Below are 25,360 nucleotides of genomic sequence, written 5' to 3'. Positions count from 1 at the left end.
TCATACTAGCACTTTCTATCTATATGCAGTGAATCATACAATGATCAGTGTCCCACAGCTGCTCATGGTAGATGTTTTAATGTTGAGTAGCTTGCCTCTAGTTATACAGCTGACATGCTGAGTGTTCAGTCAGTCATTCAGTTAGCAACTGTTCAAAGTTACAGGTACACCCCCAAAAAGTAGTTATGATCCAGTCCTGGTTACATCTGCATTGGGATTGTTTGCCCTTATGTCCTACCGCAAGGATTCTGTAATGCCCTTCAACTCTTATCCACCTATTGGGTCCATGCAGGCCTTGGGCCTGCTTTCCTTCCCACCGGGACCTATATACTCCTCCTAACTTACCTTTTAGAGATCTCAACAAATCAGGATAGGTAAAGAAAGGCAGGCTACTACATCGCTGGGCCATGTGGCACAATACTGGAAGCGGACACCATTTTCTGAAGAAACTTCTGGGATTGTGCCATGCAGGCCAGCAATAGTTTGCTTTGCTTCAGAATGTTGCTGAACTTGCATTAAGTGAAGCAAATCAAGCCACTTCATTGCTGACTGCATGGTGCAATCCTGAAACGACTACCATTTCCAAGCAGGGAGGGTGACTTGCTGATACACATCAGATTGGACTGGGAGCAGCCTGGGTCTTATTTCATCCTTGAATATGATCCTGGAAGAGAACATGTCGGCGTGGAGGTAATCCCAGAGGTGATCTCTACAAAGATCTTATGGTGGATTCAAGGAAGGATCTCAGTCAGGATCTAGAAGTTAAAGATGCCTAGACTGCCATGTTAAAAGTGCTAATATCACATTTTAAAATGCTAATAACAAAGCCTAAAATTCCAGGCAGTATTATTACATTTAGCTTATTAAATATGTCCACGCTAAAAATCTCTAAGTAATCAAAAGAAATGCAGTTTTTCTTTAACATAATGGCTAAGATCACAAACTGTACCAAACCAGTTTGTTTTGCTGCATTGAAGTCACTCCGGGTATAGTTTTGCAAAATATACAAAATACGATCAGCCCAAACCAAACCGCATAATGATATAAAATAAAGTTTCAATTCTGGTACAGAATTGAAAGGACCCCGCCCACCCGTTTGACAGCACCCCAACTGCGAGTGCAAAAGACAAAACTCGGGCTTCCGGTGTAGGGAGCCATCTCAATTAAAAAAAATAAGGCTTCCAATATCATTTGAAAGTACAGGTTGCGTATAACGCTGAACTTCGATTAAGTCTCGCGTTTGAGGTAAACGTTTTAGGAAGGGACGAACTAGAAGCAATAACCCAAGTATTTTTAACTAAAGTCTATTTTCGAGAGAGCGCCTAAAAGTACAAGTGAACATGCGCACTATTGGAAGGAGTTGCTTTCCCAATGTAGGGGAAAAGGAAGACAGAATGCGCAAGCGCAGGGGGGAAGAGGAGGCGGAGCTATACTTCAACAAGAAGGTGATTTCTTCATCTCCCACCCACGTCCGATTCTCTTGTTCGGAGTCTGCACTACCCTGGGATCGAAGAGCTCTGAATGGTGCTTCTTGCTCGTTCGGTATTATTCAGCGGACGTTAGGGCGGGGGAAAAACTAGGTGAGGTTGCATGCAGTCGCCGTGCGTCCCTTCCCCAATAGTCCCGCCACCTCCTACTCTATGGCCAGGAGGAAGCTATGGGGTTTAAACAAGCGACAAGGCAGGCCGGAAGCTGGGAGGAAGGAGCGGGGAACTCGCTTCCCGTCCCCTCCTTTTCCCTTCCTCCATCATCTCACCTTTCCCTTCTGCAGGCCTCGCTCGGCGAGAGTTGTGGAGAGGACGGTGTGGGGCGTGTTCATTCTTTTTCTTTGCTTTCCAAACCTGGTTCTCGGAGGCGGGCTGTGACCTGCGAGTAACCGCCTGAAGGAAGGAGGAAATGGGTGCGGGGACCAGCACCGGCTTTCGCTGAGTGGGTAAGGAAGTTGGGAGAATCGCCTTTTCTGCTGTGTCCGGCGGTTGCCGGGGCGGCAGAAGCGGCTGAATGGGTAGGGAAGTGATAGTGTATGCGCTTAGTGGACCAGGTGAATATATCCCGCCCTCCGGTTTCTTTTCTCATCATGCGGCGGTATAGCGACAGCCTGGGTGTTAACATACGTGAGATCCTGCTGTGGGCAACAGCACCGCTGTTTCCTGGCTTCTTCCGAAGTCATACTGCGGCTAAACCCTGACACAAGGTGCTTTGCTCCAGAGGGAGTGACAGAGGTGATTTTCGAGATACGTAGCATAGGACGGGAAAAAAGAGAAGCTGAATAACTTGGTTTGCCTGGCCATAGGATGACATTCTGATGGGATATGGGTCAGGGTACCTTATTGCTTTGAAAGTGGTATCCTGATTCTGCTGTGCAAATACTAAGTTGGCTGTGCTCACCTGAAACCCTTGCCCAGCTGCAGTTAGAATAATTCATAGCCCCCCTAAAAGAAAAGCAGGTAGGGTGGGTTTATTTGTCAGTGGTTATGCAATGGTTTTGCATGCCAAAGAGGATTAAAAAAGGTATTTCCCACTCTAGGAGAGGGGAAAGGTTTGTTAATTAAAAAAAAGTATAATTAATAAGGCATAGCAACTTTTTAAATTTTGGGCCAAAAGTAATCAAACTGTAGTGAGAACTTAATATGCAGTACAGTATTAGTCTATTACAGTGGTCACCAACAGGTGGGCTGTGGAAAATTTTTGGTGGGCCACAGAAGAAATGGCTCCCGAAAGCAATTAATCTGGGCTGCGCAGCTCTCCCGGCTCTTCAAGGGACCCTGGAGTTAGGTCCCTGAGATGCTCGAACCAACCAGCTCCCACACATGGTGGGCGATGGCAACAACAGTCCCCTCCCCCATTGCCCACTGTTAGCTCTCCCCATTACTTCTCTAGCTTTGAATTGCTCCTGCCCCTCTCTTTTTCTTTCCTCCTCCCCCCCTGCACCCATGTGTAGGCAGGCAAGGAAAGGGAGACGGAGCCGTGTGCAGTTCTCAGCTCCTCCAGCCCTCGCTGCCTCTCCCAACATTGAAGCCTTGGAGATGCAGGCAAAGCCGCCGCAGTGGTAGCACCCTGAGTTGCTTGCTTTTCCACTACTTCCTCCTCCTCCTCCAGCACCTCTTTCTCTGGGTAGGGCGATTTGAACTAATTGAGTATGCTAAGGCAACTTGGGCACTACTGCTGCGGCAACTTTGCCTGCATCTCCGAGGCTTTGATGTCCCTCGAAGAGCCGGGACATCGAAGCCTTGAAGAGCTGGGAAGAGTGAGAACTGCGAGTGATTTCAAAGAACTCCTAGAATGCAGTAGATTGGCGTTCTGTAGGTCTTGGTGAAAGAGTGAGCTTTGTTTCGCCTCCTTTCCTCCCCTGGTAATGAGAGAGAAGCTCTCTCTCTCTCTCTCTCTCCCCTCCCCCACCCCCAAATAATCATTGGCTGTGTTTGGCAGCAGCACTAAAGTGAGCGAAGTATCCCCAGAGACACATTTCCTTGCCTGTCTCCAGGTGAAGCTGGAAGAGCCCTCCCAGCTTTTCTTCAGCTGCAGATCTGAGCTCTCTTTCAATCGTCCACCCAGAATCTGAAAGGAGCTCCAAATTTCTCCTCCACTCCTCCCCCAATTAATCGCCGAGGGCAGCAGTCCTTCTGTAGGTAGATGCCTGCTGAGAAGCCCCTGGAGTGGCAGCCAAGGAGCACTGCCCCCCAAGGAGAGCAAAGCCCCCTTTCTGCCTCTGCTTCTCCCAGTGGCAGTGGCCCCGAGGCCCCTCAGCTCCGCTCTTCTGTCTCTTTGGAAGGTGCAGGTGGGGGGAGACTTCCAGCCCGGAACATTTTACTTTGTTATCATTAAGCATTTACATTTTTGTTATAATTAAGTGTGTGTGTGTATATTTATATTTAATATAAATTTATATTTAATATAATTTTTTATATTAAATATATTAACTTTTTTAAAAAATTCATATTAGTGGTCCTCGGGATTTAAAAGTATGAGTTTGGTGGTCCCTGAGGTCCAAAAGGTTGGCGACCCCTAGTCTATTAGATATGAGACTATTGGACAGATTATATAGTGTCATACTGGGAATAGTAAATAACTAAGTTCTAAATAATACAGTTAAAGAATTTTGATGATTATTTACTTTTAATGATTACTTACTTTCTAAGCAGCCACCCACATGTCTGCAGTTTGTCATTTTTATTTTTGACCCATTTACTAGTGAACTATTTCTAATTAAATTATCATTTAGCAAAAATGCAGGTTCTATTGCAACATTCATACTGAGTTTTAAATGATGTATGGGCTAATTTACAAAAACAGTTGTCCTATAGAAGGGAAAGTTTTAACTTGAAACAAAAATGTAGTAGTAATGGAAAAGGCAACTTCACAGTTTGGGAAACTGTTACCTTAATATCTTTAGTGGTTTTATTTCTTTGAATTAGTGGCAATGTCTGAAAGAAAATAATTCAACCATTTAGATAATTTTGCTCAGTAAGGAAAAATGAGAGGCACAGCTAAAAAAAAAGATAGTAGCACTGTGCAGCATTTAACTGTTTAAAGAGCAATCATTAGCAATGCCTTACTTGAGCCAAATGATTACTCTGTACCACAGAGGGCAGTTTAGGAATCTTAGGAAAAGATTTAGCTCGTTTAAGGAGTTGCTCTGTAATTGTCTTAGTGTGCTCCAAAGCAGGAGTCACCAACCTTTTGGACCTTAGGGGCCATTAAATTCATAATTTTAAATCCCGTAATATGAATCCAGCGCACCGCTCCCTGAAGCGCTTGGACTCCCAGTGATGGGATGGGGTCCTTCAGGCACTTAGCTTGGCCGCCTGTTTCTGCAACCTTAAACACTCAAAGAACCATTTGGACCAGTTTCCCACAGAAAATAAAACACTGGGATCTCTCCCTCCGCTTCTCTCATCTCTCACCTCTCTCATCTTTCTCTGTATCTCTCCTATCTCTCTCTCTCATCTGTATCTCTTTGTTTCTCTTTCTCTGTCTCTTTCTCTTTTTCTCTTTCTCTCTCTCTCATTTCTCATTCTGATTCTCCTGCGCTCTCTGGGTCTCACAGGTGCTTTGGCCTTTGCTGGTGCTGGATGCAGTTTGGTCGGTCAGGGAGACGCATGACCTGCTCTCCGTCCCAAGACACTTGCCTGACAGAGCTGCGGCCAATGCTCCCCCATTGTGAAGCACACTAAATTTAACTGTGCTGCGCAAGACGCTGCAAGAGCAGTGGGCAGGCCATGGGGGTGCCAACAGCAGTGGCAGAGAGAAACGGCCGGGCTGGGCCAGTATCTTGGGGCAGGGAGGAAGTCATGTGTCTCCCTGAGCAATCGAGGTGCGCGCAGCACCAATAAGGGCCGGAAGACATGCCCACGAAACCCAGCAAGAGATGAAGCTTCGCTCCCACTCTGGAATATGAAGCGAATCTCCATTCTTCATCCTTACCTTTTCAAACCAGGTGAGGAGTGACTGGGGGGAGGGGGAGGGGTGGGCCAGGCCAGTGATGGGTTCAGCTGACAGGGAGTCATAGCAGAGAGATGAAAGAGCTGCGGGTGCCGACACCCGTTGCTTCGGCCTGCCTGCGCCACCCCCCCGCTTGCTGCAACAGCACCATTACCTCATTCTGGCCAGTGAGGGCTGCACTATTCCTTGCACATTAACCACTTGCAAAGATGCAAGTTGCACATATCTCCTACAGCGGAAATTTCCAGCCCCACCACAAGCTGCCTGGCCGGTCCCATATTCCAATATAACTCTAATCACAGGACTGGCCCATTGGTCATCCCAAAGCAGCTCCTCCATCTGGGTGCGCTGCTGACCACCAAAATTTTCTAGTCCATAGACCACCGGTTGGTGATTTCTGCTCCAAATGATATTTTTCCTTTCAGAATCTCATAGCCCTGTTGTTGCTTATTTGTCTTTTATAAAAGCAGCTTAGCATTTTTCAGTCTTTCATCGGTCCTGAAAAAAGTGCTACATTTCATAAAATCAATCCTTAAAACTGTAACTTTTTTTCATGCTTGAACAAAGTTGGGCTGTTTTATTCAGGATTCAGAAAAAGTCTGAATCATTTTTCTGAATCATTTGTGAAGCATGCATAGTCCTGGTACCCAAAGCCCAGTGTCAAAACAAGAGTTAACCTGCCTTTTTGTGCCAAAAAGTATGATTGAAGATGGCTATTTTGGGGATGTATGGCAAAAATGCATTTATGTATGCATGTCTTAGCCAAAATAACCTCTGGCTCTAAATGGAAAAATAAGGACATAATTTCAGCAATAGAATTTTTCAAAGAGTAAATTATTATTCAAAGCAACTCCACATAATAGGGCTGATTATTTTCATAATGCTTCAGCTTCCCAGAATGTCATAAATATTAATCCAAATTAAATAGGCTGTTGCAAATTTACAGTGTTATCAACAACAATATTTGTAGCTGAGAGTTGACATGAGGGTCTTTGGTGGTCTCTGAGCTTTGTTATTTTCTTGCAGATGTTTCATTACTTAAACTAGGTAACATCATCAGTGCTAGTTTGGGTAATGAAACGTCTGCAAGAAAACAACCAAGCTTGGAGACCACCAAGGACTTCTTATTACATTATTGTTCACACTTGCCTGTGACTAAATCCAATATATATACATTGAAAGAAATATACAAGCAGAATGAGTAGGATTAAAAGGATTGTAAGAACTGGCTTGATCCTAAATAGGATTTAAATAAATTGGGATTAGCTGAAATATTAAAAAAAATTTAAGGCCATTTAAAGAATCTATGAGAAAGTTGAGAAAGTTCAGATGCCTATCAGATAATGTGGATGGATAAAACGAGTTGCCAGTACATGATTCTCTGGCTCTCTTTTTTCTTCTATCAATATCTTCTTAGTGTTGCTTTACCCAATTTGCTGTGATCTGAAAGCTCTCTCTAAACTGGCTTCCATCAAAGTTAAACATTTTGGAGATCTGCTAAAATCAATTGGTGAAGTCCACTGTACAATTATTTATTGATTTTTAAAATATTTTTAAAATATAGGTGAAAGTATTGCACATAGCACTTCCTCTTCCATTTTTTCTCATAACATGTAACCTGTAAGGGTGGCCAAAGGATAGTTGCTTCCAAGTAGTTCATTAGATTTTTATAACTAATATAAAATAATTTATATTCATTTTGATTTACAATTCTAATTATGCTGGAAATGTTTTCTGGTTCAGTTTCTACAGTAAAAATGCTATGGGTTTATTTTATCTCTTAAGATTTGGAAAGAACTTTTACATAGATAATTGCCTAAGTTTACAACAGCTTGTGATTGGTTTTTTTTTTAACTTAATACTTAAATAAAGGATGCCTGGATAGAAAGCCCCTCAAGGGAATAATTGCATATTCATAATCTCAAAATCTTTTAAATATCTGTGTATTTAGCTAATTATATAATCTTAGATATTATATTATTGGGGAAAATGAATGAGGAAATGCAAATGAATTACCGGTATCTACACTTAGGCAAATGCACTAGTTAGATCTGTTTCAATCTAACTTCAAATTTTGTTTATGAATTGAATTGGCTTGGCTGTTCTTGTGAGTAGTTGTCAATTTTAATGAATCTCTCAATTGATTTTGATACTAAAATTTATAATAATTTTTCTTTGTGGTGAAGAGAGAAAGATGGGTTAACATGTTGAAACTACTCCAAACTGTTGGAAAACTTCTGCTTTGCAATGTAACACTTAAGGGATGCCAAAAGTACCCCTACTTGTTATACATGCTTGTCAATATCTACTTTTATTTACTGGGAATAAAAACCAGTGATTCAGGCTAAAATTTATTTGATATTTAATATACCTATATGTTATAAATCACAGATATGTCCTAGCAGGTTTTGGAGAAGGCAGGCATGATCACAGTTTTTTTTTACAATAAATAGATTATATTTTACAAAGAATATTGATGTTTTATCATATTTTAATGTGATAATGAATAACTGAAATGTCCTTCCTCAGTTAAAATTTTTGAATGTTAAACATGTGAAATTAGATAGTTAGCTTTCCATTTTATGACTTCTAAATCAAATGATTTTCTCTGTTGAAGTTTGTGGTCAGTTTACATTTTTATGGAATCTTAAATCAGTGCTTTAGTATATTTTCTCAGTGAAATTAAAGGAAATTCTGATTGTTTTTATATACTATGTACTGTTTATTTAGTATCTCAATTGTAGTTGTCCATGTTCCTAATAAATTGATCTTGAGAAAGTATTGAACAACCTCTGCTCCTGTCCTTCATAAAACAAACAGATAATTGTAGAAAGTGGTATACCAGGCACTATTTCAGGCAAAATCATAGTTGCTTGGCTTAGGAAAAAATATCTGACATGATTTTTTTCCCCCTTCTAGTTGCAAGTCATTGTTAAGAGATGGTTCAAGAAAATCTACCTCACAAATTCCGTTTGTTTGCCCATGTGCTGCATCACTGGAGATCTCAACAGGAACTTGTCAGTTATTTTTGAAAGTCTCAGGAGAATATACGGACATCAGGTCAATGTATTAGACTCTAGGAATGGGTCAAAATATGAAGCATTCTCAATTCAGCAGGCCAATCTATTATCCATAAGTATGTTAAGAAAGCTTAAAAACACTTCAAACAGTACTCTCTATAGTTCTTAATTATTCAGGAAAGGTAGCTTGATCTATTCTGAAATCAACTGGCTTTTTCTAATCTTGTCTTGGAGATATTAAATGGAATGCAGTCATGTCTACTCATGAAGGAATACAGATCAACACAGACTATGCTGTTGCTTTGTTAGAACAGTTAAAATCATTCTACGAACAGCAATTGCTAACTGACATTGTTTTAATTGTTGAGGGCACTGAATTCCCATGTCATAAGATGGTTCTTGCTACGTGCAGCTCTTACTTCAGGTATGTGTTTATAGTAACGCTATTTTTCCCAAGTATCCAAAATATGTCTGAATGATGTATTGTGCATTCTACCACTCTTGAAATAAATGAAGAACTAAGTTATTATGCAGTTTAAACTCAGGTTAACAAATATGAAAAAAATTGAACATAATGCATATTAAGTGTTTCAGGGTTATTCACAATGAAGATAAAAATGGACATCAAATATATGAGGTTTATTTAAACATAGTCATGTAGTGAGGGAGGAATAGGCAAATTTTTGAAATCCCTATGTATCTTTGGAATGTCAAAACATCTTATACACCCTCTCAGAGGAAAACTGGCGACATTGCAACCAAAAATTCTTCAAATTTGTCCATCCATTATGTTATCTATCTATCTAGCTCAACTTTAACTTTTTTATTGGACAAATGAAATATGTATAAATGAAGCATTTTGCTGCAATCCGCCACTTTTATGTGATATATTTAATTATTGACTTATCTGACATCTCAGAAACAACTCATGAATTTGGTGGGCAGTTTATTTTAAAATTAATGTTGCATTTTTCCTTGGATTCACATCTAGGCTGTCTGCTAAAAATAATATTTGGAGCTGACATTAAATTTATTTTGGTTTTAATTAAAATATAGTTAATGAGTTAATGAGCTGTGGTGGTGCAGTGGTTAGAATGCAGTATTGCAAACTAATTCTGCTGACTGGCAGAGGTTCGATCCTCACTGGTTCAAGCTTGACTCAGCCTTCCGAGGTCAGTAAAATGAGGACCCATGACCTAATATTCTAACTGTAAACCACTTAGAGAGGGCTGTAAAGCTCTGTGAAGTGATATATAAGTCTAAGTGCTATGGCTATTCCCTAGTAACATATTTAATAATGTTTTCCCTCTGTCATTTAAAATTACAATTTAATAACAGGTTTTGGAGATCTCTGGAATCTCTTGAGATCACATACAGCTTATAGGGCATTGTTTCTTTTATAAATGAAGAAGACAGTAGTGTTTAATTAAAAGAAATCTCAAAAAGGTAAATCTTAAACCTAAAGACAAATTGAAATGGAAAGCTTATCTTGACTAGGGATATAAAATGATTTTGAAGGAAAGTTGATCAGTAGAAACAAGTATTAGGCAACATGAAGACTAGGCCAATTATAAGGTTGAAAGCAAACAGACTTGACTACAGGTTCCCTTATTTGAACTGGAATGGGATACCATTAATACAATGTAAAACATTTATATCCATGAATTTGACAATTAGTATTCTCCGAAGTATATTAGCAATAGCAATATCATTTAGTCTTGCATACTGCTCTATACTGCTTTATAGCTTTCTCTGAACAGTTTACAATGTGAACATTATTTGCATTTTACCCCAACAATCTGGATCCTGATTTTACCAATCTCAGAAAGATGGAAGGTTGAGTCAGCCTTGAGACCCACCATGATCAAACTCCAGGCTATGGGCAGAGTTTGTCTGCAATATTGCATTCTAATCCCACCACTATTTAGAGGGGTGTTTCGCATAATAGGAGATGGTGCTTAAAGCTTATCCACCTGCATGCCTAATAATTTTGTATAATATTTTGCATCAACATAGGCCCTCCTTCCAGTTATAGGAAACTGCACTAGATAACTGTAAAGTTACTTGATAAGATTTGTTATGAAATGGTTGCAGTGTTAGTTAAGCCTAAGGCTTGGTCCATATATTCTGCATTGATTTGCAAGATATTGGGATAGAATGTTTTTCTTCTATGGCTTGCTTCCTTGTAGAGGAAACTAGGCAAAGTATCTCTGGTAAAACAGATTCCAGCTTTTTTTTCAGACAATTTTTTAGATTATTCAAAGAAAGTTAAAATATAAACTGCTAAAATATTTAAAAGAATAAAACCCACAATAAAGAGTACATTGAAAAGCAAAGGTATGTTAAAAAACAAGAAAAGATTAACACATAATATTTTCCCTCATTGAATGCTGATTAATATAAATACATCAATGTTAGTTTTCCACCCCTTGCAAAATAGGCAAGAAGAATATTAAACTATTAAACTACTAAATCTAAAGATTGGTAGCCAGTCATCTGTATACTACATTAATAACAAAATTGTTAACAGGAAAAATGGTAATATATAAAATTATAAATCTAATAAAAATTAATAACAGAAAAACAAGGTTGAAATTCCAAAACCCTGTGTTAAAAAACTTAAATCAACTCATAGAAAATTTACCATGGCTTTAATCCCAAATCATCTCAAATAATAACCCTAACCGGTCCTGGATCAAATATCTATGTTTGTTTCTTTATATCTTCTTTTATCAATTTCTGATTGATTGAATACAATAAGTCCAATCTCCAAAGCTAATGTATCTTCTAAAAAATAACCAGATAAGATTGTTCCTCAATTAAATATAATAGGTCAATTTCCCATTCTCCTTCAAACCCCTTTAAAAAACCCTTTTACCATTCTCTTGCTACCAGAGTGTTCTCTGCTATTATATAAAAGCACAGTATTGAGCTTCAGGAAGGTGTATGAAGTTGACACTGTTATTTCTAAGTCTATATTTCTTCGCGACCGGTTTACTGCTGGGAAATTACATTCGTTCAGAAGGTTTTCCACAGTCTGTGTTGCTTCTGAGTCTATTATTTCTTGCTTTGAAGCTGCTATTTTTAAAACAAGTTTTTTTTCTGGATTTAAAGTATTTAAGGTCAGTTTCTTCAGAATGTTTTCCATGATCTTTATTAGTTCATCAAAACATTTGGGGGAAAAAATCAGCTAAAGATTGCATGTGCTGCAGTCTCTGTCTCCCCTCCCCTCCCCTAAGACAGCCTCTTCCTTCTCTCTGTAATTGTTGCTCAGTGGAGTGGATAAATAAAGCAGGGAACAAGTAAACTACGAAGATATTTTCTGACTATTTTGGTCCCAAAACTTTTTCAGGTTAATAAAATACAAATCCAGAGACATATGCCATGTTTCCATATGGAAAAGCAAAAATTGATAAGAGCAGTCAAATAAAAAAAGAAAAAGAAAAACTAAAAAAAACCCAGACGGAATCCAGCGGGGGTTGAAATAAATCAACGTTCAGCCAACCAATTAACCTTTAAAAATAAGAACAAAAATTTTCACAAATGTGAAGTTAAAAGTCCCAGAAGAAAACATTAAGAAAACATTCTGCTTAAGAAAACATTCTGCTGGTAGGAAGAGATGTAAAAAAGATCACTGATTTTCCAGCTGCTCCCTCAAGGAGTTGCAATCTTCAAGATTCTCCCTTCTGGGTAGGTCCACATCCATTCAAAAGTCATCTTCAATCATTCCTAAGTGACCCTATTCCAATCCATGGGGCAAGTCTGCCAGAATCAGCTCTGGCAGCAAACATGAGTCATGATCATGAGTAAGAGAAAGCAAGTTGTTACTCTTCAGCCATTGTGGAGAGGAGTCAACAAATTCTAGCTTTCTAAACATCAGAAATTATAACATGAACTAATATGAACAAAATTGAACAGCTCTTTATATACCTCTTTAAGGTAGTCTTAAACTTACAAAGGAACCCAACATTTCTGTTACTCAGTAAGACAATTTAGTAAATGAATTTTGCCTAATTTTACCTAATTTTGCCTAATTTTTCTTGACAAAATTGTTAAGTGAATCATTACAGTTGTTAAGTAAGTAGCATGGTTATTAAGTGAATCTGGCTTCCTCGTTGACTTTGCTTGTCAGAGGGTCCAAAAGTAATTCTGAAACTCTGCAACCATCATAAATATGAATCAGTTTCCTAGAGTCTGCATTTTGATCACATAACCCTGGGGATGCTACAATGATCGTAAGTATGAAAAATGGTCATGAGTTAATTTTTTCAGTGCTGTTGTAACATTGAACAGTCATAAATGAACTATTGTAAGTCGAGGACTCTGTAATTAATTTTTGATAGTTCAGGGAAAACAGTAAAAGCATTTTTCTATTTTAGCAATGAAAATAGTGTGTTGTGTTGAATGCTAACATTTCTAAAAGTGAAAACGGGTGGTATATGGGTATTATGACTTTCTAAAATATGATTAATTTTTATAAGACCATACAACTATATATTTTGAATCAATAATTTACAAGATAATCATATTGAATGCTATTCACAAACAATTTTTGGAATACTGGAACAACTACATAGGAACTAGAGATAATTACAATATTATTTTTTCATCCAGGGCAATGTTCATGAGCGGGCTGAGTGAAAGCAAGCAAACACATATTCATCTGAGGAATGTTGATGCAACTACTTTTCAGATCGTAATAACTTATGCTTATACGGGTAATTTGGCAATAAATGACACAACAGTTGAACAGCTTTATGAAACAGCTTGTTTCCTACAGGTAAGATTATTTTATACTAACTTTTCTAAGACATGTTTTCCTAAGTTATATCTTTAATAAAATTGAATACCGTACTTAACAATAAAGTAACGTGCAAGATTGGTAAGAAAAATGAAAACAACTCTTGAAATTTCAACTATACCCTTCTGTTTAAACAGATAATTATTGTGCAGATTTAGATACCTACGACTCACACTAAAATGTCATGACATCTCTTCTGTTAATATAGAAATAATACAAAAAAAATATTGCTTACTGAGATGTTAATAGTCTTCTCAGTAATAAAAATGCATAGTGGAAAATACCTTTCTTGGTACAGAAATTCATTCTGACTAGCTAAAATTTCATAAAAGAGTAGACATTCTTGCATTAATTTCAATGGTTTGAGGAAAAATTAGAACTCTTAAGGTTCACCTCTTGGAAAGAGATTTTTAGAATGTGCAGAAATGTGTATGAGATTCTTTTGTTTTAAAGCAGCTGTGTGGTTTTCCAAGCTTCATTGTTTTCCCATCAAAGCAAAGTGAACATGCATGTACTTGTATCTAAATCAGGAGCATCATCTGCACAGTCCTATTCACTAGATCAGTGGAAGGCATTCATTGAAGTGAAGTCAGACTTTAGAAAGCATAACTGGGATATATTGAAGCACACCTCAAAGTGTAAAAGCAACTATGCTCTTCAGCAGTCTCAATATAGCTTCTCTGAAAGTTTTCTCTGGTTGTTCAGTGGTACTGGAAGTAAATCATGAGCACAGTTCAAGAAAGGGTGCTTTGCTTGTATTTCACAATATACTTTGTGAAGTTCCTTTTAGATACTTTGCACAGTATTATTACTTCCTATTGATCAATTTGGTCTCAGAAGGAAATTTTGATAGTTTCTATTCTTTCCATAATCTGCTAACAGTAAACAGTCCTAGATTAATGTGATACCCAATATTTTAATATATGACAGAAAAAAGAAATTAAGATTTTTACAATCCATTTTTTCATCATTAACCACAAGTATGAAGATGATGAAAATGTTTTGATCACATCTCATTTATACATCTTTTTAATTGCAGGTCGATGATGTGTTACATCAGTGTAAGGAATATTTAATTAAAAAAATTAATGCTGAAAACTGTGTGCGGCTTTTGAGTTTTGCTGATCTTTTTAGCTGTGAGGAGTTAAAACAGAGTGCTAAAAGAATGGTAGAACACAAGTTTACACTTGTATATCACCAAGAGGCTTTCATGCAGCTCTCACATGATCTGTTGATAGATATTTTGAGCAGTGACAATTTAAATGTGGAAAAAGAAGAAACAGTTCGTGAAGCTGCTATGTTGTGGCTGGAGTATAATACCGAATCCCGATCACAGTATTTGTCATCAGTTCTTAGCCAAATAAGAATTGATGCACTTTCTGAAGTTACACAACGAGCTTGGTTTCAAGGCTTACCGCCAAATGATAAATCAGTAGTGGTTCAAGGGTTGTATAAATCTATGCCGAAGTTTTTTAAACCAAGACTTGGAATGACTAAAGAGGAAATGATGATCTTCATTGAAGCTGCTGCTGAAAGTCCTGGTAATCTTTACTCTTCAGTATGTTACAGCCCACAGGCTGAAAAAGTTTACAAACTCTGCAGTCCTCCTGCTGATCTCCATAAAGTTGGGACACTTGTAACTCCTGATAATGATATTTATATAGCGGGTGGGCAAATCCCACTGAAAAGTACAAAAATCAACTACGGCAAAACTAGCAAATTTCAATTTGCCTTCCGTACTGTGAATTGTTTTTACTGGTTTGATGCCCAACAAAATACATGGTTTCCAAAGAGTCCAATGCTATTTGTTCGTATAAAGCCGTCTCTTGTTTTCTGTGAAGGTCTTATCTATGCAATTGGTGGAGACAGTGTTGGTGGAGAACTTGACAGAAGAACTGTAGAAAGATATGATACTGAGAAAGATGAATGGACTATGGTAAGCCCTCTGCCCTATGCTTGGCAGTGGAGTACAGCCGTTGCTCTTCATAATTGCATTTATGTAATGGCACACAATTTGATGTACTGTTACTTCCCCAGATCAGATGCTTGGGTTGAAATGGCTACAAGACAAACTAATAGATGCTTTGCTTCAGCTGCTGCTTTTCGGGATAAAATATTTTATATTGGAGGCTTGCATGTTGGCGGCAATCTTGGTATAGGATTACGTCCTCGGGCTGTAACTGGACCTTCCTTAGCAGTGGAAGTTTATGATGTGAATAAAAATGAATGGCAAATGACCGCCAAAATTCCTGCCAAGCGTTATTCTGATCCCTGTGTCAGAGCTGTTGTGATTTCTAACTCATTGTGTATCTTCATACGAGAAACTCATATGCATGAAAGAGCCAAGTATGCTACATACCAATATGACATGGAACTTGATCGTTGGTTTTTGCGACAGGATATATCTGAGCGTGTACTCTGGGATTTGGGAAAAGACTTCCGATGCACTGTGGGAAAACTATATCCATCTTGTCTTGAAGAGTCCACATGGAAACCTCCATCATACCTAGTCTTTCCTTACACAGATGATGAGTTTGAAATTGAGGAAGATGTTCCACTGCCGCCTGTATAGCTCCCTTATTCAAAGACTGCATGCCTGTAACTAATGAACATTGTATTTGAGAGACTAGAGCTGCAAAATGAAATGTTAACTTGTCTTGTATGTATGCCCTAATTTTTTTTGTGGCCATTGAGTTTAAATCAGTAAAAAATCTTACTAGATATGCTTCCATAATCTCAGTCCCTCTGATAGTTGATGGAATCTCTCTCACACACACAACACACACAGAGATGTTTAGGTGTGTGATATGTTTGTATGTGTATGATCATATATGTATCATGATTATATGTATTATCTATATGTATCTATATTTCAAGCTTAAAGTCTCTGCTTATTGTCTAAATTTTTACTCCTGCGAAAACAGTGAGTTCTGGAACTTTTCACAAAGCAGCTTCTATTTCTAGAATGATATATTAATTGCTCAAAATACCTTCCAGTTATATTTAAATGAGTTCTGGAAATATCTGTATGTGCTTGTTATATAGATTGTATAGCTGAATGAAACGTGCTGCACTCAATACACACAGCTGTATTAGTGTAATAATACCATGTAAAAGAATAAAATCCCATGGATCTACCTATGATAGGAAGGGTAGATCTTCCATTTTATGGTGATATGCAGGGCAAAATGACTGCAGGTTCAGTCGAGCTATTTGATGATGAAGATGACTAGGTGCATGTATTTTCACTAACTTATACCTGTTTATTTAGAATACAGGTCTTCCGAGCAGCTGGTAGTTTACCAGGTGTGAAGTGATATTGCTGGGTTTGCAGTAAGAATTGCTAGCCCTTCCTAGTGCGGGTCTCTGTGGAGCTTTTGATCAGTAAATAGCTCCATGTTCTGTATTTCAGAAACATTGGCTCATGAATATTAGTTCTTGCTGCTTATTTTCCCCTACCCCAGTATAAACAAAAGTATAGTGTCTTTATTTTTGTTAATTTAACATTACTGTAGTTATGTCTTTGTAAAAATATCCTTACATTGTTTGTCTCTCTTATTTTTTCCTGTGGGGTTGGGGGAGAGAACTTTTGTTCAGGAATACTTTGTGCAGAGGAGTGGTTGTCTGATGCTTCTCTGGAATTAATCCCAGGCACCCCTATCAGAAGTAAGGCACCACCAATCTCACATGAGACCAGATACTTCATGATGGATCATACTAGCATGTTCAACTGCATTATGTTCTGGCACTGTATTTTGAATGATATTAATTTATTAAAAAGAATCAGTTTGTTATTCCCCCCCTCACATGTTTGTGTATTTATCTCGAGTTACTGAAGTATGACTGAATAACAGTTTTTTAAATTGCTGTTTACAATATTAATACTTACAGTAGTAGATTCAACTGTTCAGAAAAATCTGAAAAAGATGAGCAAGTGACTTCTATTATTTCTTTCTCTTTGGAAGTAAATGTTTGAAGACAGAAGAATAACATGTGGTAAAAACTGTATTTGTTAAAGACCATGGAGGCTTTTACACATAGGCCTTCTTCATAGACAGTATTCATAGTCTTATTACACAAAATCATACTAATGTAAATACAGTCAAGCAGTATACTGAATTTTCCTGTTTGCCTTCAGCCATTTATTTTTGTCCCTGGGATTTCTTACACCTGCTTTTTGCTTCCTTCCTAATCAGTAACTATATTTTCTTTAATCTTTACAATAGATCTTATATTGCTTTGCAAATAGTCTCTGTAAACGTATGCTGCTCCCACTCACCCAAACATCAGGGTTGGTGTAGAGAGGTTTATTCAGTCTGATCCCCCAGTTCTATTTCAGGTTTTCAGTTAATCCCCAGCTACAAGCTTAGCACAGTAATTGGCTCGCAACCAGTTAGATAACCAAAAGCAAAACACTTACAGCCAAACCACAAACAGTCTTAGAAATAAAGCTTTTGCCTGGGTAGGTTCCAAAAATAAACACACTGCAACTAAATTACATCTACGAGCTGCAGAATCCTGGAAACACAAACAACTATCTGGCCATGACCCACATGTTGCTTCTAGCAATGCCTCCCTCTGCCAGCTGTGCTAAATAACCCCTACCGATATAGCCCATTAAGAGGGGCGGAGCCTTTCCCCCATCAGTCTGGCAGATCTCTGCCCTGTGCACTCTAGCATCGATTAAGACTGGCAGCTCCTCCCTCTCTTCCTCATTGGTCTGCGAGCTCTGCCCAGCCAAGACATGTTCTGCCAGCAGTTTAGGGTCAACAATACCAGACGTGCCAGGAATGCTTTCCTTTTCCCTTGAGGCCTCTGGGGAAGATGTGGATAAGCCATCATTCATAGGAGACATCACAAAAACTAGAAAACTGATATTTGGCCCAAATCATAGAAATTATATGATTGTATCAGCCAATTTTGAGAATGGAATCAGAAGCATTTAGAACCTATCGCCCCTTTTTGAGTCAATTACTCATTCTTCAAGAGCTTATTAAAAACTTTCTATTTTTATTTATTTATTTATTTATTTGATTTGCCAATTGTTTACAAGATAATAAGTATAAATGTATACATAGTTGTGAATACATGAAATGGGTACATATAAGAAAAATAAAAGAATAAGAGAAACAATAGGACAGGGACGGTAGGCACGTTGGTGCGCTTATGCACGCACCAACTAATTGGATAATTTTTGAAAATATCCATTTTGGTTAGGATGGAATGCGGTAGCAAAACCTTCAGAGTTGTGATTAAATATACCACTAATTAGAATACTTTTTCATGATCAATGAATAAGCCAATTCTTGCTGCTTGGAAAATAAAAACAAAACAAACCCAGCTAGAGATTTACATTAAAAGGAGGAATGGCAGAAGTTACAATATATATATTGTAACTTGTATAAGGTAGGTATCTTATACTTGAGCATGGTGGTGTTGGATTATAATAGTTCCTTTTAAGAAGCATTTGATTTAAAGTATTAAATATGGCTGATCCTTTTGTTCTTTAATTTGGGCTCCTTTTGATTTTGGTTTTGTCCCTGTAAAAATTAAATATAAAATTGTCTGTGGAAAGGGAGGCATTGAGATTATGCTAATCTGTACTCATAAATTCGTGGGAGTGTGTGTGTGTGTGTGTATATATATATGTGTGTGTCTGTGTGTGTCTGTGTGTGTGCGCACGCGTGTGTGTGTGTATATATATATATATATATATATATATATATATATATATATATATATATATATATATATATATATGGCATTCAGCTTTGTTGGGTATTTTCCCACGTCATTTAGTTGTGCTTTAAAGTTGTAGCAACGTTTCAGCAGAATCTCATCTGCTGAAACGCTTGCTACAACTTTAAAAGCACAACTACAATGATGTGGGAAAATACCCGAACAAAGCTGAATGCCATACATGTAAGTACCCGAAAACTTAAGAAAACACACACACACACACACATATATATATATGTTATATATATATATATATATGAATGATATAAATTGCAATCTTAAATTTAAAAGAAGACATGTAACATCTAATATTGAGGAATACTCTTGATCAGGGATTCTATCTTTTTTTTAAAAAAAAAAACCATCAGATTCCTCAGCTCAAAAACATTTGAAAAATTCTTAGACAAGGATCTAGTTGTATACAGGTATGTTATCCTTTTGCAAACCTGAGAGCATCTGATCATGGTAACTAAACCCCGACTGTCACACCATTTTGAACAAATGATATGGTATAGTATGTAAATTCAAAACCAGGAACATCTATTTTAAAAAATACTCTCCAAAGAGTTCTGCCTATATGTGATTAGGCCCACCTACTTTACAGTCCTTAGTCCTTGGTGGCTTACCTGGACTTTTGGAGCTAATATTTGGTGTCATAAACTTGTAAAGGGTGTATATACAATTAGGATCATTATTTTTATGGAAATTATCTAAGATTCTGGTGCATCTGTACAGCAAAACAGCATAAGGTTTTTTAAAAAATATGCACCTGAAACTGCTTTATAAAAAGTATGTATAAGAAAAGTTTGAAACCATGATTAACACTTAAATCAGAGGTGTCAAACTCGATTTCATTAAGGGCTGCATCAGGGTTGTGTCTGATCTTGGGGAGCCAGGGTGGTGTGGCCAGGATGGGCATGGCCAGCTCAACATCACTTGGCCTGCCTGAGCTGCATGTTGTCCCTCTGAGCTTTTCACTGGCAGAGAGCTGGAGACTGTCGTGGCTGAAAATGAAGCCTCTGAGGGCCACAAACAGCCCTCCAGAACTGTTTTGGCTGGCGAAGGCACTGTGGGCGGGTCCTTTGCTGTTTGCAGGGCAGCCCCACAGGCCAGATCTAAGCACCCTGTGGGCTGGATCCAGCCCATTGGGCCATGGGCCTTGAGCTTGACACCCCTGACTTAAATGGTAATTCAGGCTATAGTAGAATGGGATACCAAGGCAATAGCAAAATAAGAGATAAAAAAGTTATTTTCTAAATTGCCTAGAGCAGGGGTGTCAAACTTAATTTCATGCATCAGGTTTGTGTTTGATCTTGGGGCGCCAGGGTGGGCATGGCTAGCTCAATGTCACTCCTGTGATCATATGCTACTTTTGCTAGTTGTTTTGTTAGTTTGTTTTGCTAGCACTGCCAGTGAAAACTGAGCTCATGAGGGCTGCACACAGTCCTCCTGGGCTCTTTTCAGCTGCGATGGCCTCTTACAGCCCTTTGCCGACAAAAACAGAGCCTGTAAGAGCGGTGTGCAGCCCTCCCAAGCTCTATTTTCATTGGCAGAGGCACCATGGGCTGGTCCTTCCCAGTTCCCAGGGTAGCCCCGTGGGCCAGATCTAAGCACCCGGTGGGCCAGATCCACAGGCCTTGAGTTTGACACCCCTGTCCTTGAGGATAAGACTTAAAATGTTTCGTGGACTTTATATTTTTTATTGTCATTTCATAGACAAAATAAGCATTTTCCATTAGCTATATCATCATACATGTTCAATAGAAAAAGATTTTTGGGATATTAAAATTTGTATCTACCGAAGAATATTAGAGATGGTAAAGTGTAAAGCACTTTTAGTGTTTCACTTTTTTCTAATTTTTGTTATCTTTATAACACAAATTTCATCAGTTCAGAAGCTTTTAGCGCTGTTAATTTCTCATGTGAAATCTGCTTCTAATGTTTTTACATAGCAAAAATAATGGCTTGTACTGAAATCTATGTGCCATATTTTGTTACAGTATATTATCCAAATAACATGTCTTCAGATACCTTAAAAATAAGATTATTTTGTTCATCCAATATACACTTATTTTTTTAGAACTGATAATGGGTTGCTTTCAATTTTTACTATTATGTTTCACTTCAGTTAACTCATGATTGGACAGCTATGTTTGTATGTCCAGAAGTTAATTTTGTGATTCTAATGACTTATAAATTAGACGAGAGGTTTAAGTATTTATTTCATTTTGTAATATGATACACATTTCTAAATGCTTGAAAAAAGTTTTAAAAACTAATATTAGTTATCTGTTGTGTATGATGCAAATATATAATTTCACAGTAGAAAATCCCAGTGCTAAAACAAAAATACTTCAAAATAGCAAGAGACCGTAAGTCTGATCCTAACCTGTTCATGCAGATGTAGCATCAACATGATGTTCAAAATATCTATTAAATACTCGCATTATCTGTTCTTGATCATTTGTTCACACAGTAAGATTGGGTACATATAATATATTCAGAAACTGGAGATTTCATGGCATATTGATTGCACACAGTTATTCCTTTTACATGCAACTTTTATTTTCACATTTTTTCCTATCTGTAGAAAAAAGCGTGAGTGTCTCATTTTACTCACTTTATCATACATTTGAGTCACAAACACATTCCGTGTCACAATAAAATAAGATCCGTTTGATGATATAAACCATTTCATAAGACACAATGAAAGCTAAATTAGACTTTAGTTATAAGATCTATCTGCATAATAGTAAAAACATCAAAATAAGGAATTAAAAATGGAATTGGAAGAATAAACTTCATTTTTGTAGTACTTATCAATGAATGACAATGCCACAGGAATACACTAGGTAGATAAATTGACACACTAAAATAAAATCCTAGTGTTTTTTTAAGTAAAACCTAGTTTTTAATTTTCACTTCCTACTGATGGAGTTTAAAGAATTGTACCCAAGGCTCAAATTCCAGAACAGAAGTCATTATTGGCTGGAATACAAAGATACACTGTTCATATTAATTGCATTTTTATGTATCACTGAAGCAACATAATTTGAAATATCAGTCCCATCATTAAAAAGATATGTTGGAGTCATATCATAATCAGGATTTATGCATAAAGGATCAGAAATTGATACATGATGACTTTACTTTTTAGCTTTACTGATATGGTTAAATATTTCTTCTTAAATTCTCAGTATGTGAACTAACTTTTAGAATGCATATATTATAAATACTTGCATGGGATTGTCATCTTTGTTTCAAAAAGCTGTAATTTTTCTATGTAAAAAGTTTATATAATCAACGAACTCCCAACAATCAAAATAAACCAAATCAGAACAAAAATCAAACAAAAGTTATGTGATGATAGCATTTAAAATTCAAAAGCAACTACTTTACAGTGTATTTGATTTCTATTCCACTTTTTTGTTCAAAATTAATTATTCATTACTACAAGTACTGTATTTTTCAGACTATAAGACACACCTTGGTTTAGAGGAGGAAAACAAGAAAATAAATAATTTTTTTGTCTGCGTGAATCCCATTTTTGCCCTCCCCGACATCCAGAAGCACTCTGCAAGCCAAAAATGTGCCTGTTTTTGGCCTCTGTGGGTCCTGTTTTTGGCCTCCCCGATGCCAGGGAGCAGAGGCCTCTGGAGGCCAAAAAACGCACCCGTTTTTGGCCTGCAGAGTCTGACGCTGGGGAGGGCAAAAACAGGACACGGAGGCTTTGGGAAGCCAAAAATGGGCCCCTATTTGCTGTATAAGACACACAGACATTTCGACCCACTTTTTTGGGGGGGAAAGTGTGTCTTATAATCTGAAAAATATGGTACTTTCATTGTGCTTAAACTCTAGTCAATAGCTGGATAGTCTGTCCAGCTATCTGTAAATTCAATTCTATTGATAGGTTTACAGCAAGTTCTTGTGATAAAATATTTCTTTGACAACCCTGTTAACAGTTATATGTGCAGAACAGAATTGTACTTTAAGAACTTACTCTAGTAATGCACTATTAAAAGAACAGTTGTTTGACAAATCACGATATTCATTGCATTTCAGTTATCAAAATGTTTGGAAACAGCAATTAGCTTCTTTCCAATGGAACTAGCTGCCCTTTCTAAACATTTATTACATTATGCAGCAATATATCTATAAAATATTCTATTTAATCTTTATAAAGACAGTACATGGATGCTTGGGGTGCCAAAACTGGTTACTAGTTTTCATAAAATTGGAATACAGTAGATATTTACTGTACAATAAACTAATATATATTATAAGAAAAATATTATAGAACAAGTTTTCATGATGGAGCTTTAATTAGAATTTCCATTCACTCCAGATAATATAGCCAATCATTAAAGCAATTGCAGAAATTAAATATCTAATTTCAGAACTGACACAGCACAGTAAATAGACAAGAATGTTGCTAGTACAAATTTGATAACAGGCATTCTCATTCCTACTTTATAAGGAAATTGTGGACATTAATTGTAACTAGGAATATATTTGAAATAAATTTATTTAGAAAGATACAATCATATGTTTCTCTTAAATTCAGAATACAAAAATCTGATTATGGTAAACAAGATCAAATGCAGCCAAGAAAGAAATAATGTACTAGTAATTTTAATCTTCAGATGTCTAGAAACCTAATAAATAATCTACCTACAGCTGTCATAATTTTTGTTAACAATCTATGCATTACCATTACATCAACTCTGAAAAGGAGAATGACCAATTGTGACAATGGGATTATTTCAAAATGAAAATGGTCCCAAAATAAATATTTTGTTAAGTCATTCTTTTAAACTGGGTCATATTATGTTTTCATAGGCATCAGTGAGACTACTTTTTCCCCCCCAAAATGATTGAATGAAGTTAAACATAATGTACGTGTATATAGATGAAGCACAAATTCCTAGTTAACACATGCTGACTAGAAAATATTATAGAAGCTATGGAAAAAAAGAGCTTAATTGAGGAGAGGTAGATAATTTGTTAGAAGTATTTAGATTGAGACACTTAAATATAACATGAAATTGCATTACATTCCCATTAACAAAAACAGTAGTTAGAACTATTCAGTGTGAAAAGTTAACTAATTTAAATTTCATTAATTTCACATTACCCCACTGACAATTACTTCCATTTGTAACACATTTATGGAAATATATTCCATATAGATGGAAAAAATTCTGCACATTGGACTTGCAGAATGGAAAAGATATTACAAATACAAATTGAATATATTTTTATGTATTAAATGTTGAAATATTATTTCTATATGCACTATCATGTTCCATACTGAAATATAATTCAACTCTTAAAAACAATGCTGAACAATTTAATTTGAAAAAGCTAAACTGACATAGATCACCATCCTCCAAAATAAAAAATAAAGCTGTAACAAGGTTCAAAAAGAAAGCAAAGGAGTATAAAAACATTTGCCAAATTATATCTTGTGGTGCAGCTCATCTTCATGCAGCTTGAATTCAAGTGCCTATGCTTTTATAGCAAAGGTTTTTGATTTTTTAAAAGAAATGTAAGATCTTGGCCCAGAAGAATTATTCCCCAGGGCTTTGAGAGGATTGGGTGAAAGTAGAAAGCCATGAAGACATTACTGATTTTGCACTGGTGAGTGCTCCTCCAACTGACTGACCTGTATTAAAACAAAATAGGGGGAATGGGAGAAAAAATATATAATAGATTAAGAATATATGTCTTCTGGCTGAATAATAATATTTTATTCATCACAGTAACCATTAGGCCATATCAGAATATAAAATATAGAACAATAAGACCACAGGTAACCAAATAAAAGTAAGCATGGCATGGAGCTGAGTTATTTGAGGGACTGCTTCTCCCCAATCACATCAATCCCCTGGCGGGAAAGATATGTCACAGGTCCAGTCCATAAAGGAACATTATCTGATGGGGAGCCAGGAAAACAATTTTTTCTGCCAAAATACCTGTAACAGTTTTCAGTACTTTCACATCCGCAGCCCAGTTCCAAATGGCTCAAGGCATGATAGGGGATTGGGGACCCCTGCTCTATAACATTAATTCCCCAGAGTTCATACTGGCCCTAATTTTGATCACCTTCAAAAGGGTTGGAAACATGGCTGCCATTTGATCTGGGTAGCCAGTGATATGGTTATGGAGCTTGCCAGGTAGCAGTATTGTTAGAAAACTAAGTGCACGCTTCCACACAGGTTACGGATTAAAAATAATAATTATTGTTTCAATACTTTTAAATTGTTGTGTGTTTATTTTGTTTTATTATTTTTGTATGTGCTGTGTATGCTGTTCAGCATTACATATTTGAGTGGCTATATAAATTTAGGCAATGAAT

General features: G+C 37.0%; 3 protein-coding genes across 20 annotated transcripts in view; 1 reads left to right on the top strand and 2 right to left on the bottom strand.

The window, feature by feature from the left end:
• The window catches only part of LOC113419900 (uncharacterized), a 62,758-nt gene extending 60,881 nt beyond the window's left edge, over window positions 1-1,877 (bottom strand). Inside the window, exon 1 of one of the 4 annotated variants that reach the window (XM_087945209.1) lies at window positions 1,757-1,877. The gene's annotated coding sequence lies outside the window, so the exon portion shown is untranslated. Of the gene's footprint in view, window positions 1-1,433; window positions 1,559-1,756 lie in introns of those variants that run through there. The other 3 variants (XM_087945205.1, XM_087945208.1, XM_026679497.2) reach the window with 3 other exon arrangements.
• Window positions 1,435-17,071, top strand: KBTBD2 (kelch repeat and BTB domain containing 2). Of its 3 annotated transcripts, none has more exons than XM_026679504.2 (4): window positions 1,435-1,580; window positions 8,362-8,886; window positions 13,077-13,242; window positions 14,303-17,071. In XM_026679504.2, exons 2-4 carry the CDS (start codon window positions 8,717-8,719, stop codon window positions 15,833-15,835), a joined length of 1,869 nt encoding a protein of 622 aa, XP_026535289.1. In that variant the 5' UTR covers window positions 1,435-1,580; window positions 8,362-8,716; the 3' UTR covers window positions 15,836-17,071. The 3 variants fall into 3 exon arrangements, with proteins under 3 accessions (XP_026535289.1, XP_087801337.1, XP_087801338.1); XM_087945211.1 differs by lacking the exon at window positions 1,435-1,580 and adding an exon at window positions 1,829-1,941 and having other exon boundaries at window positions 8,369-8,886; XM_087945212.1 differs by lacking the exons at window positions 1,435-1,580; window positions 8,362-8,886 and adding an exon at window positions 8,928-12,312 and having other exon boundaries at window positions 12,343-13,242.
• Window positions 17,072-23,305: 6,234 nt separating this feature from the next.
• AVL9 (AVL9 cell migration associated) overlaps window positions 23,306-25,360 on the bottom strand; it is an 85,613-nt gene continuing 83,558 nt past the window's right edge. For all 13 annotated transcript variants that reach the window (XM_087945190.1, XM_087945191.1, XM_087945194.1 and 10 more), the window contains one exon: window positions 23,306-24,667. In XM_087945190.1, the coding sequence (XP_087801316.1) occupies window positions 24,573-24,667 (95 nt within the window). In that variant the 3' untranslated portion in view covers window positions 23,306-24,572. The remainder of the gene's footprint in view (window positions 24,668-25,360) is intronic.

This window comes from Notechis scutatus, chromosome Z, assembly GCF_049901735.1.
Source record: "Notechis scutatus isolate UNSWTSFEM ecotype Mainland chromosome Z, rNotScu1.2, whole genome shotgun sequence".
Taxonomy (NCBI): Eukaryota; Metazoa; Chordata; class Lepidosauria; order Squamata; family Elapidae; genus Notechis; species Notechis scutatus.
Note: the sequence above shows the minus strand (reverse complement) of the source record. Positions and strands in the feature narration are given on the sequence as shown.

Coding starts and splice junctions, on each gene's coding strand:
- KBTBD2 (XM_026679504.2), top strand. CDS start 8,717: ATGTCTACTCATGAAGGAATACAGATCAACACAGACTATGCTGTTGCT. Junction 8,887..13,076: donor ACGTGCAGCTCTTACTTCAG/GTATGTGTTTAT, acceptor TTTTTCATCCAG/GGCAATGTTCATGAGCGGGC. Junction 13,243..14,302: donor AAACAGCTTGTTTCCTACAG/GTAAGATTATTT, acceptor TTTTAATTGCAG/GTCGATGATGTGTTACATCA.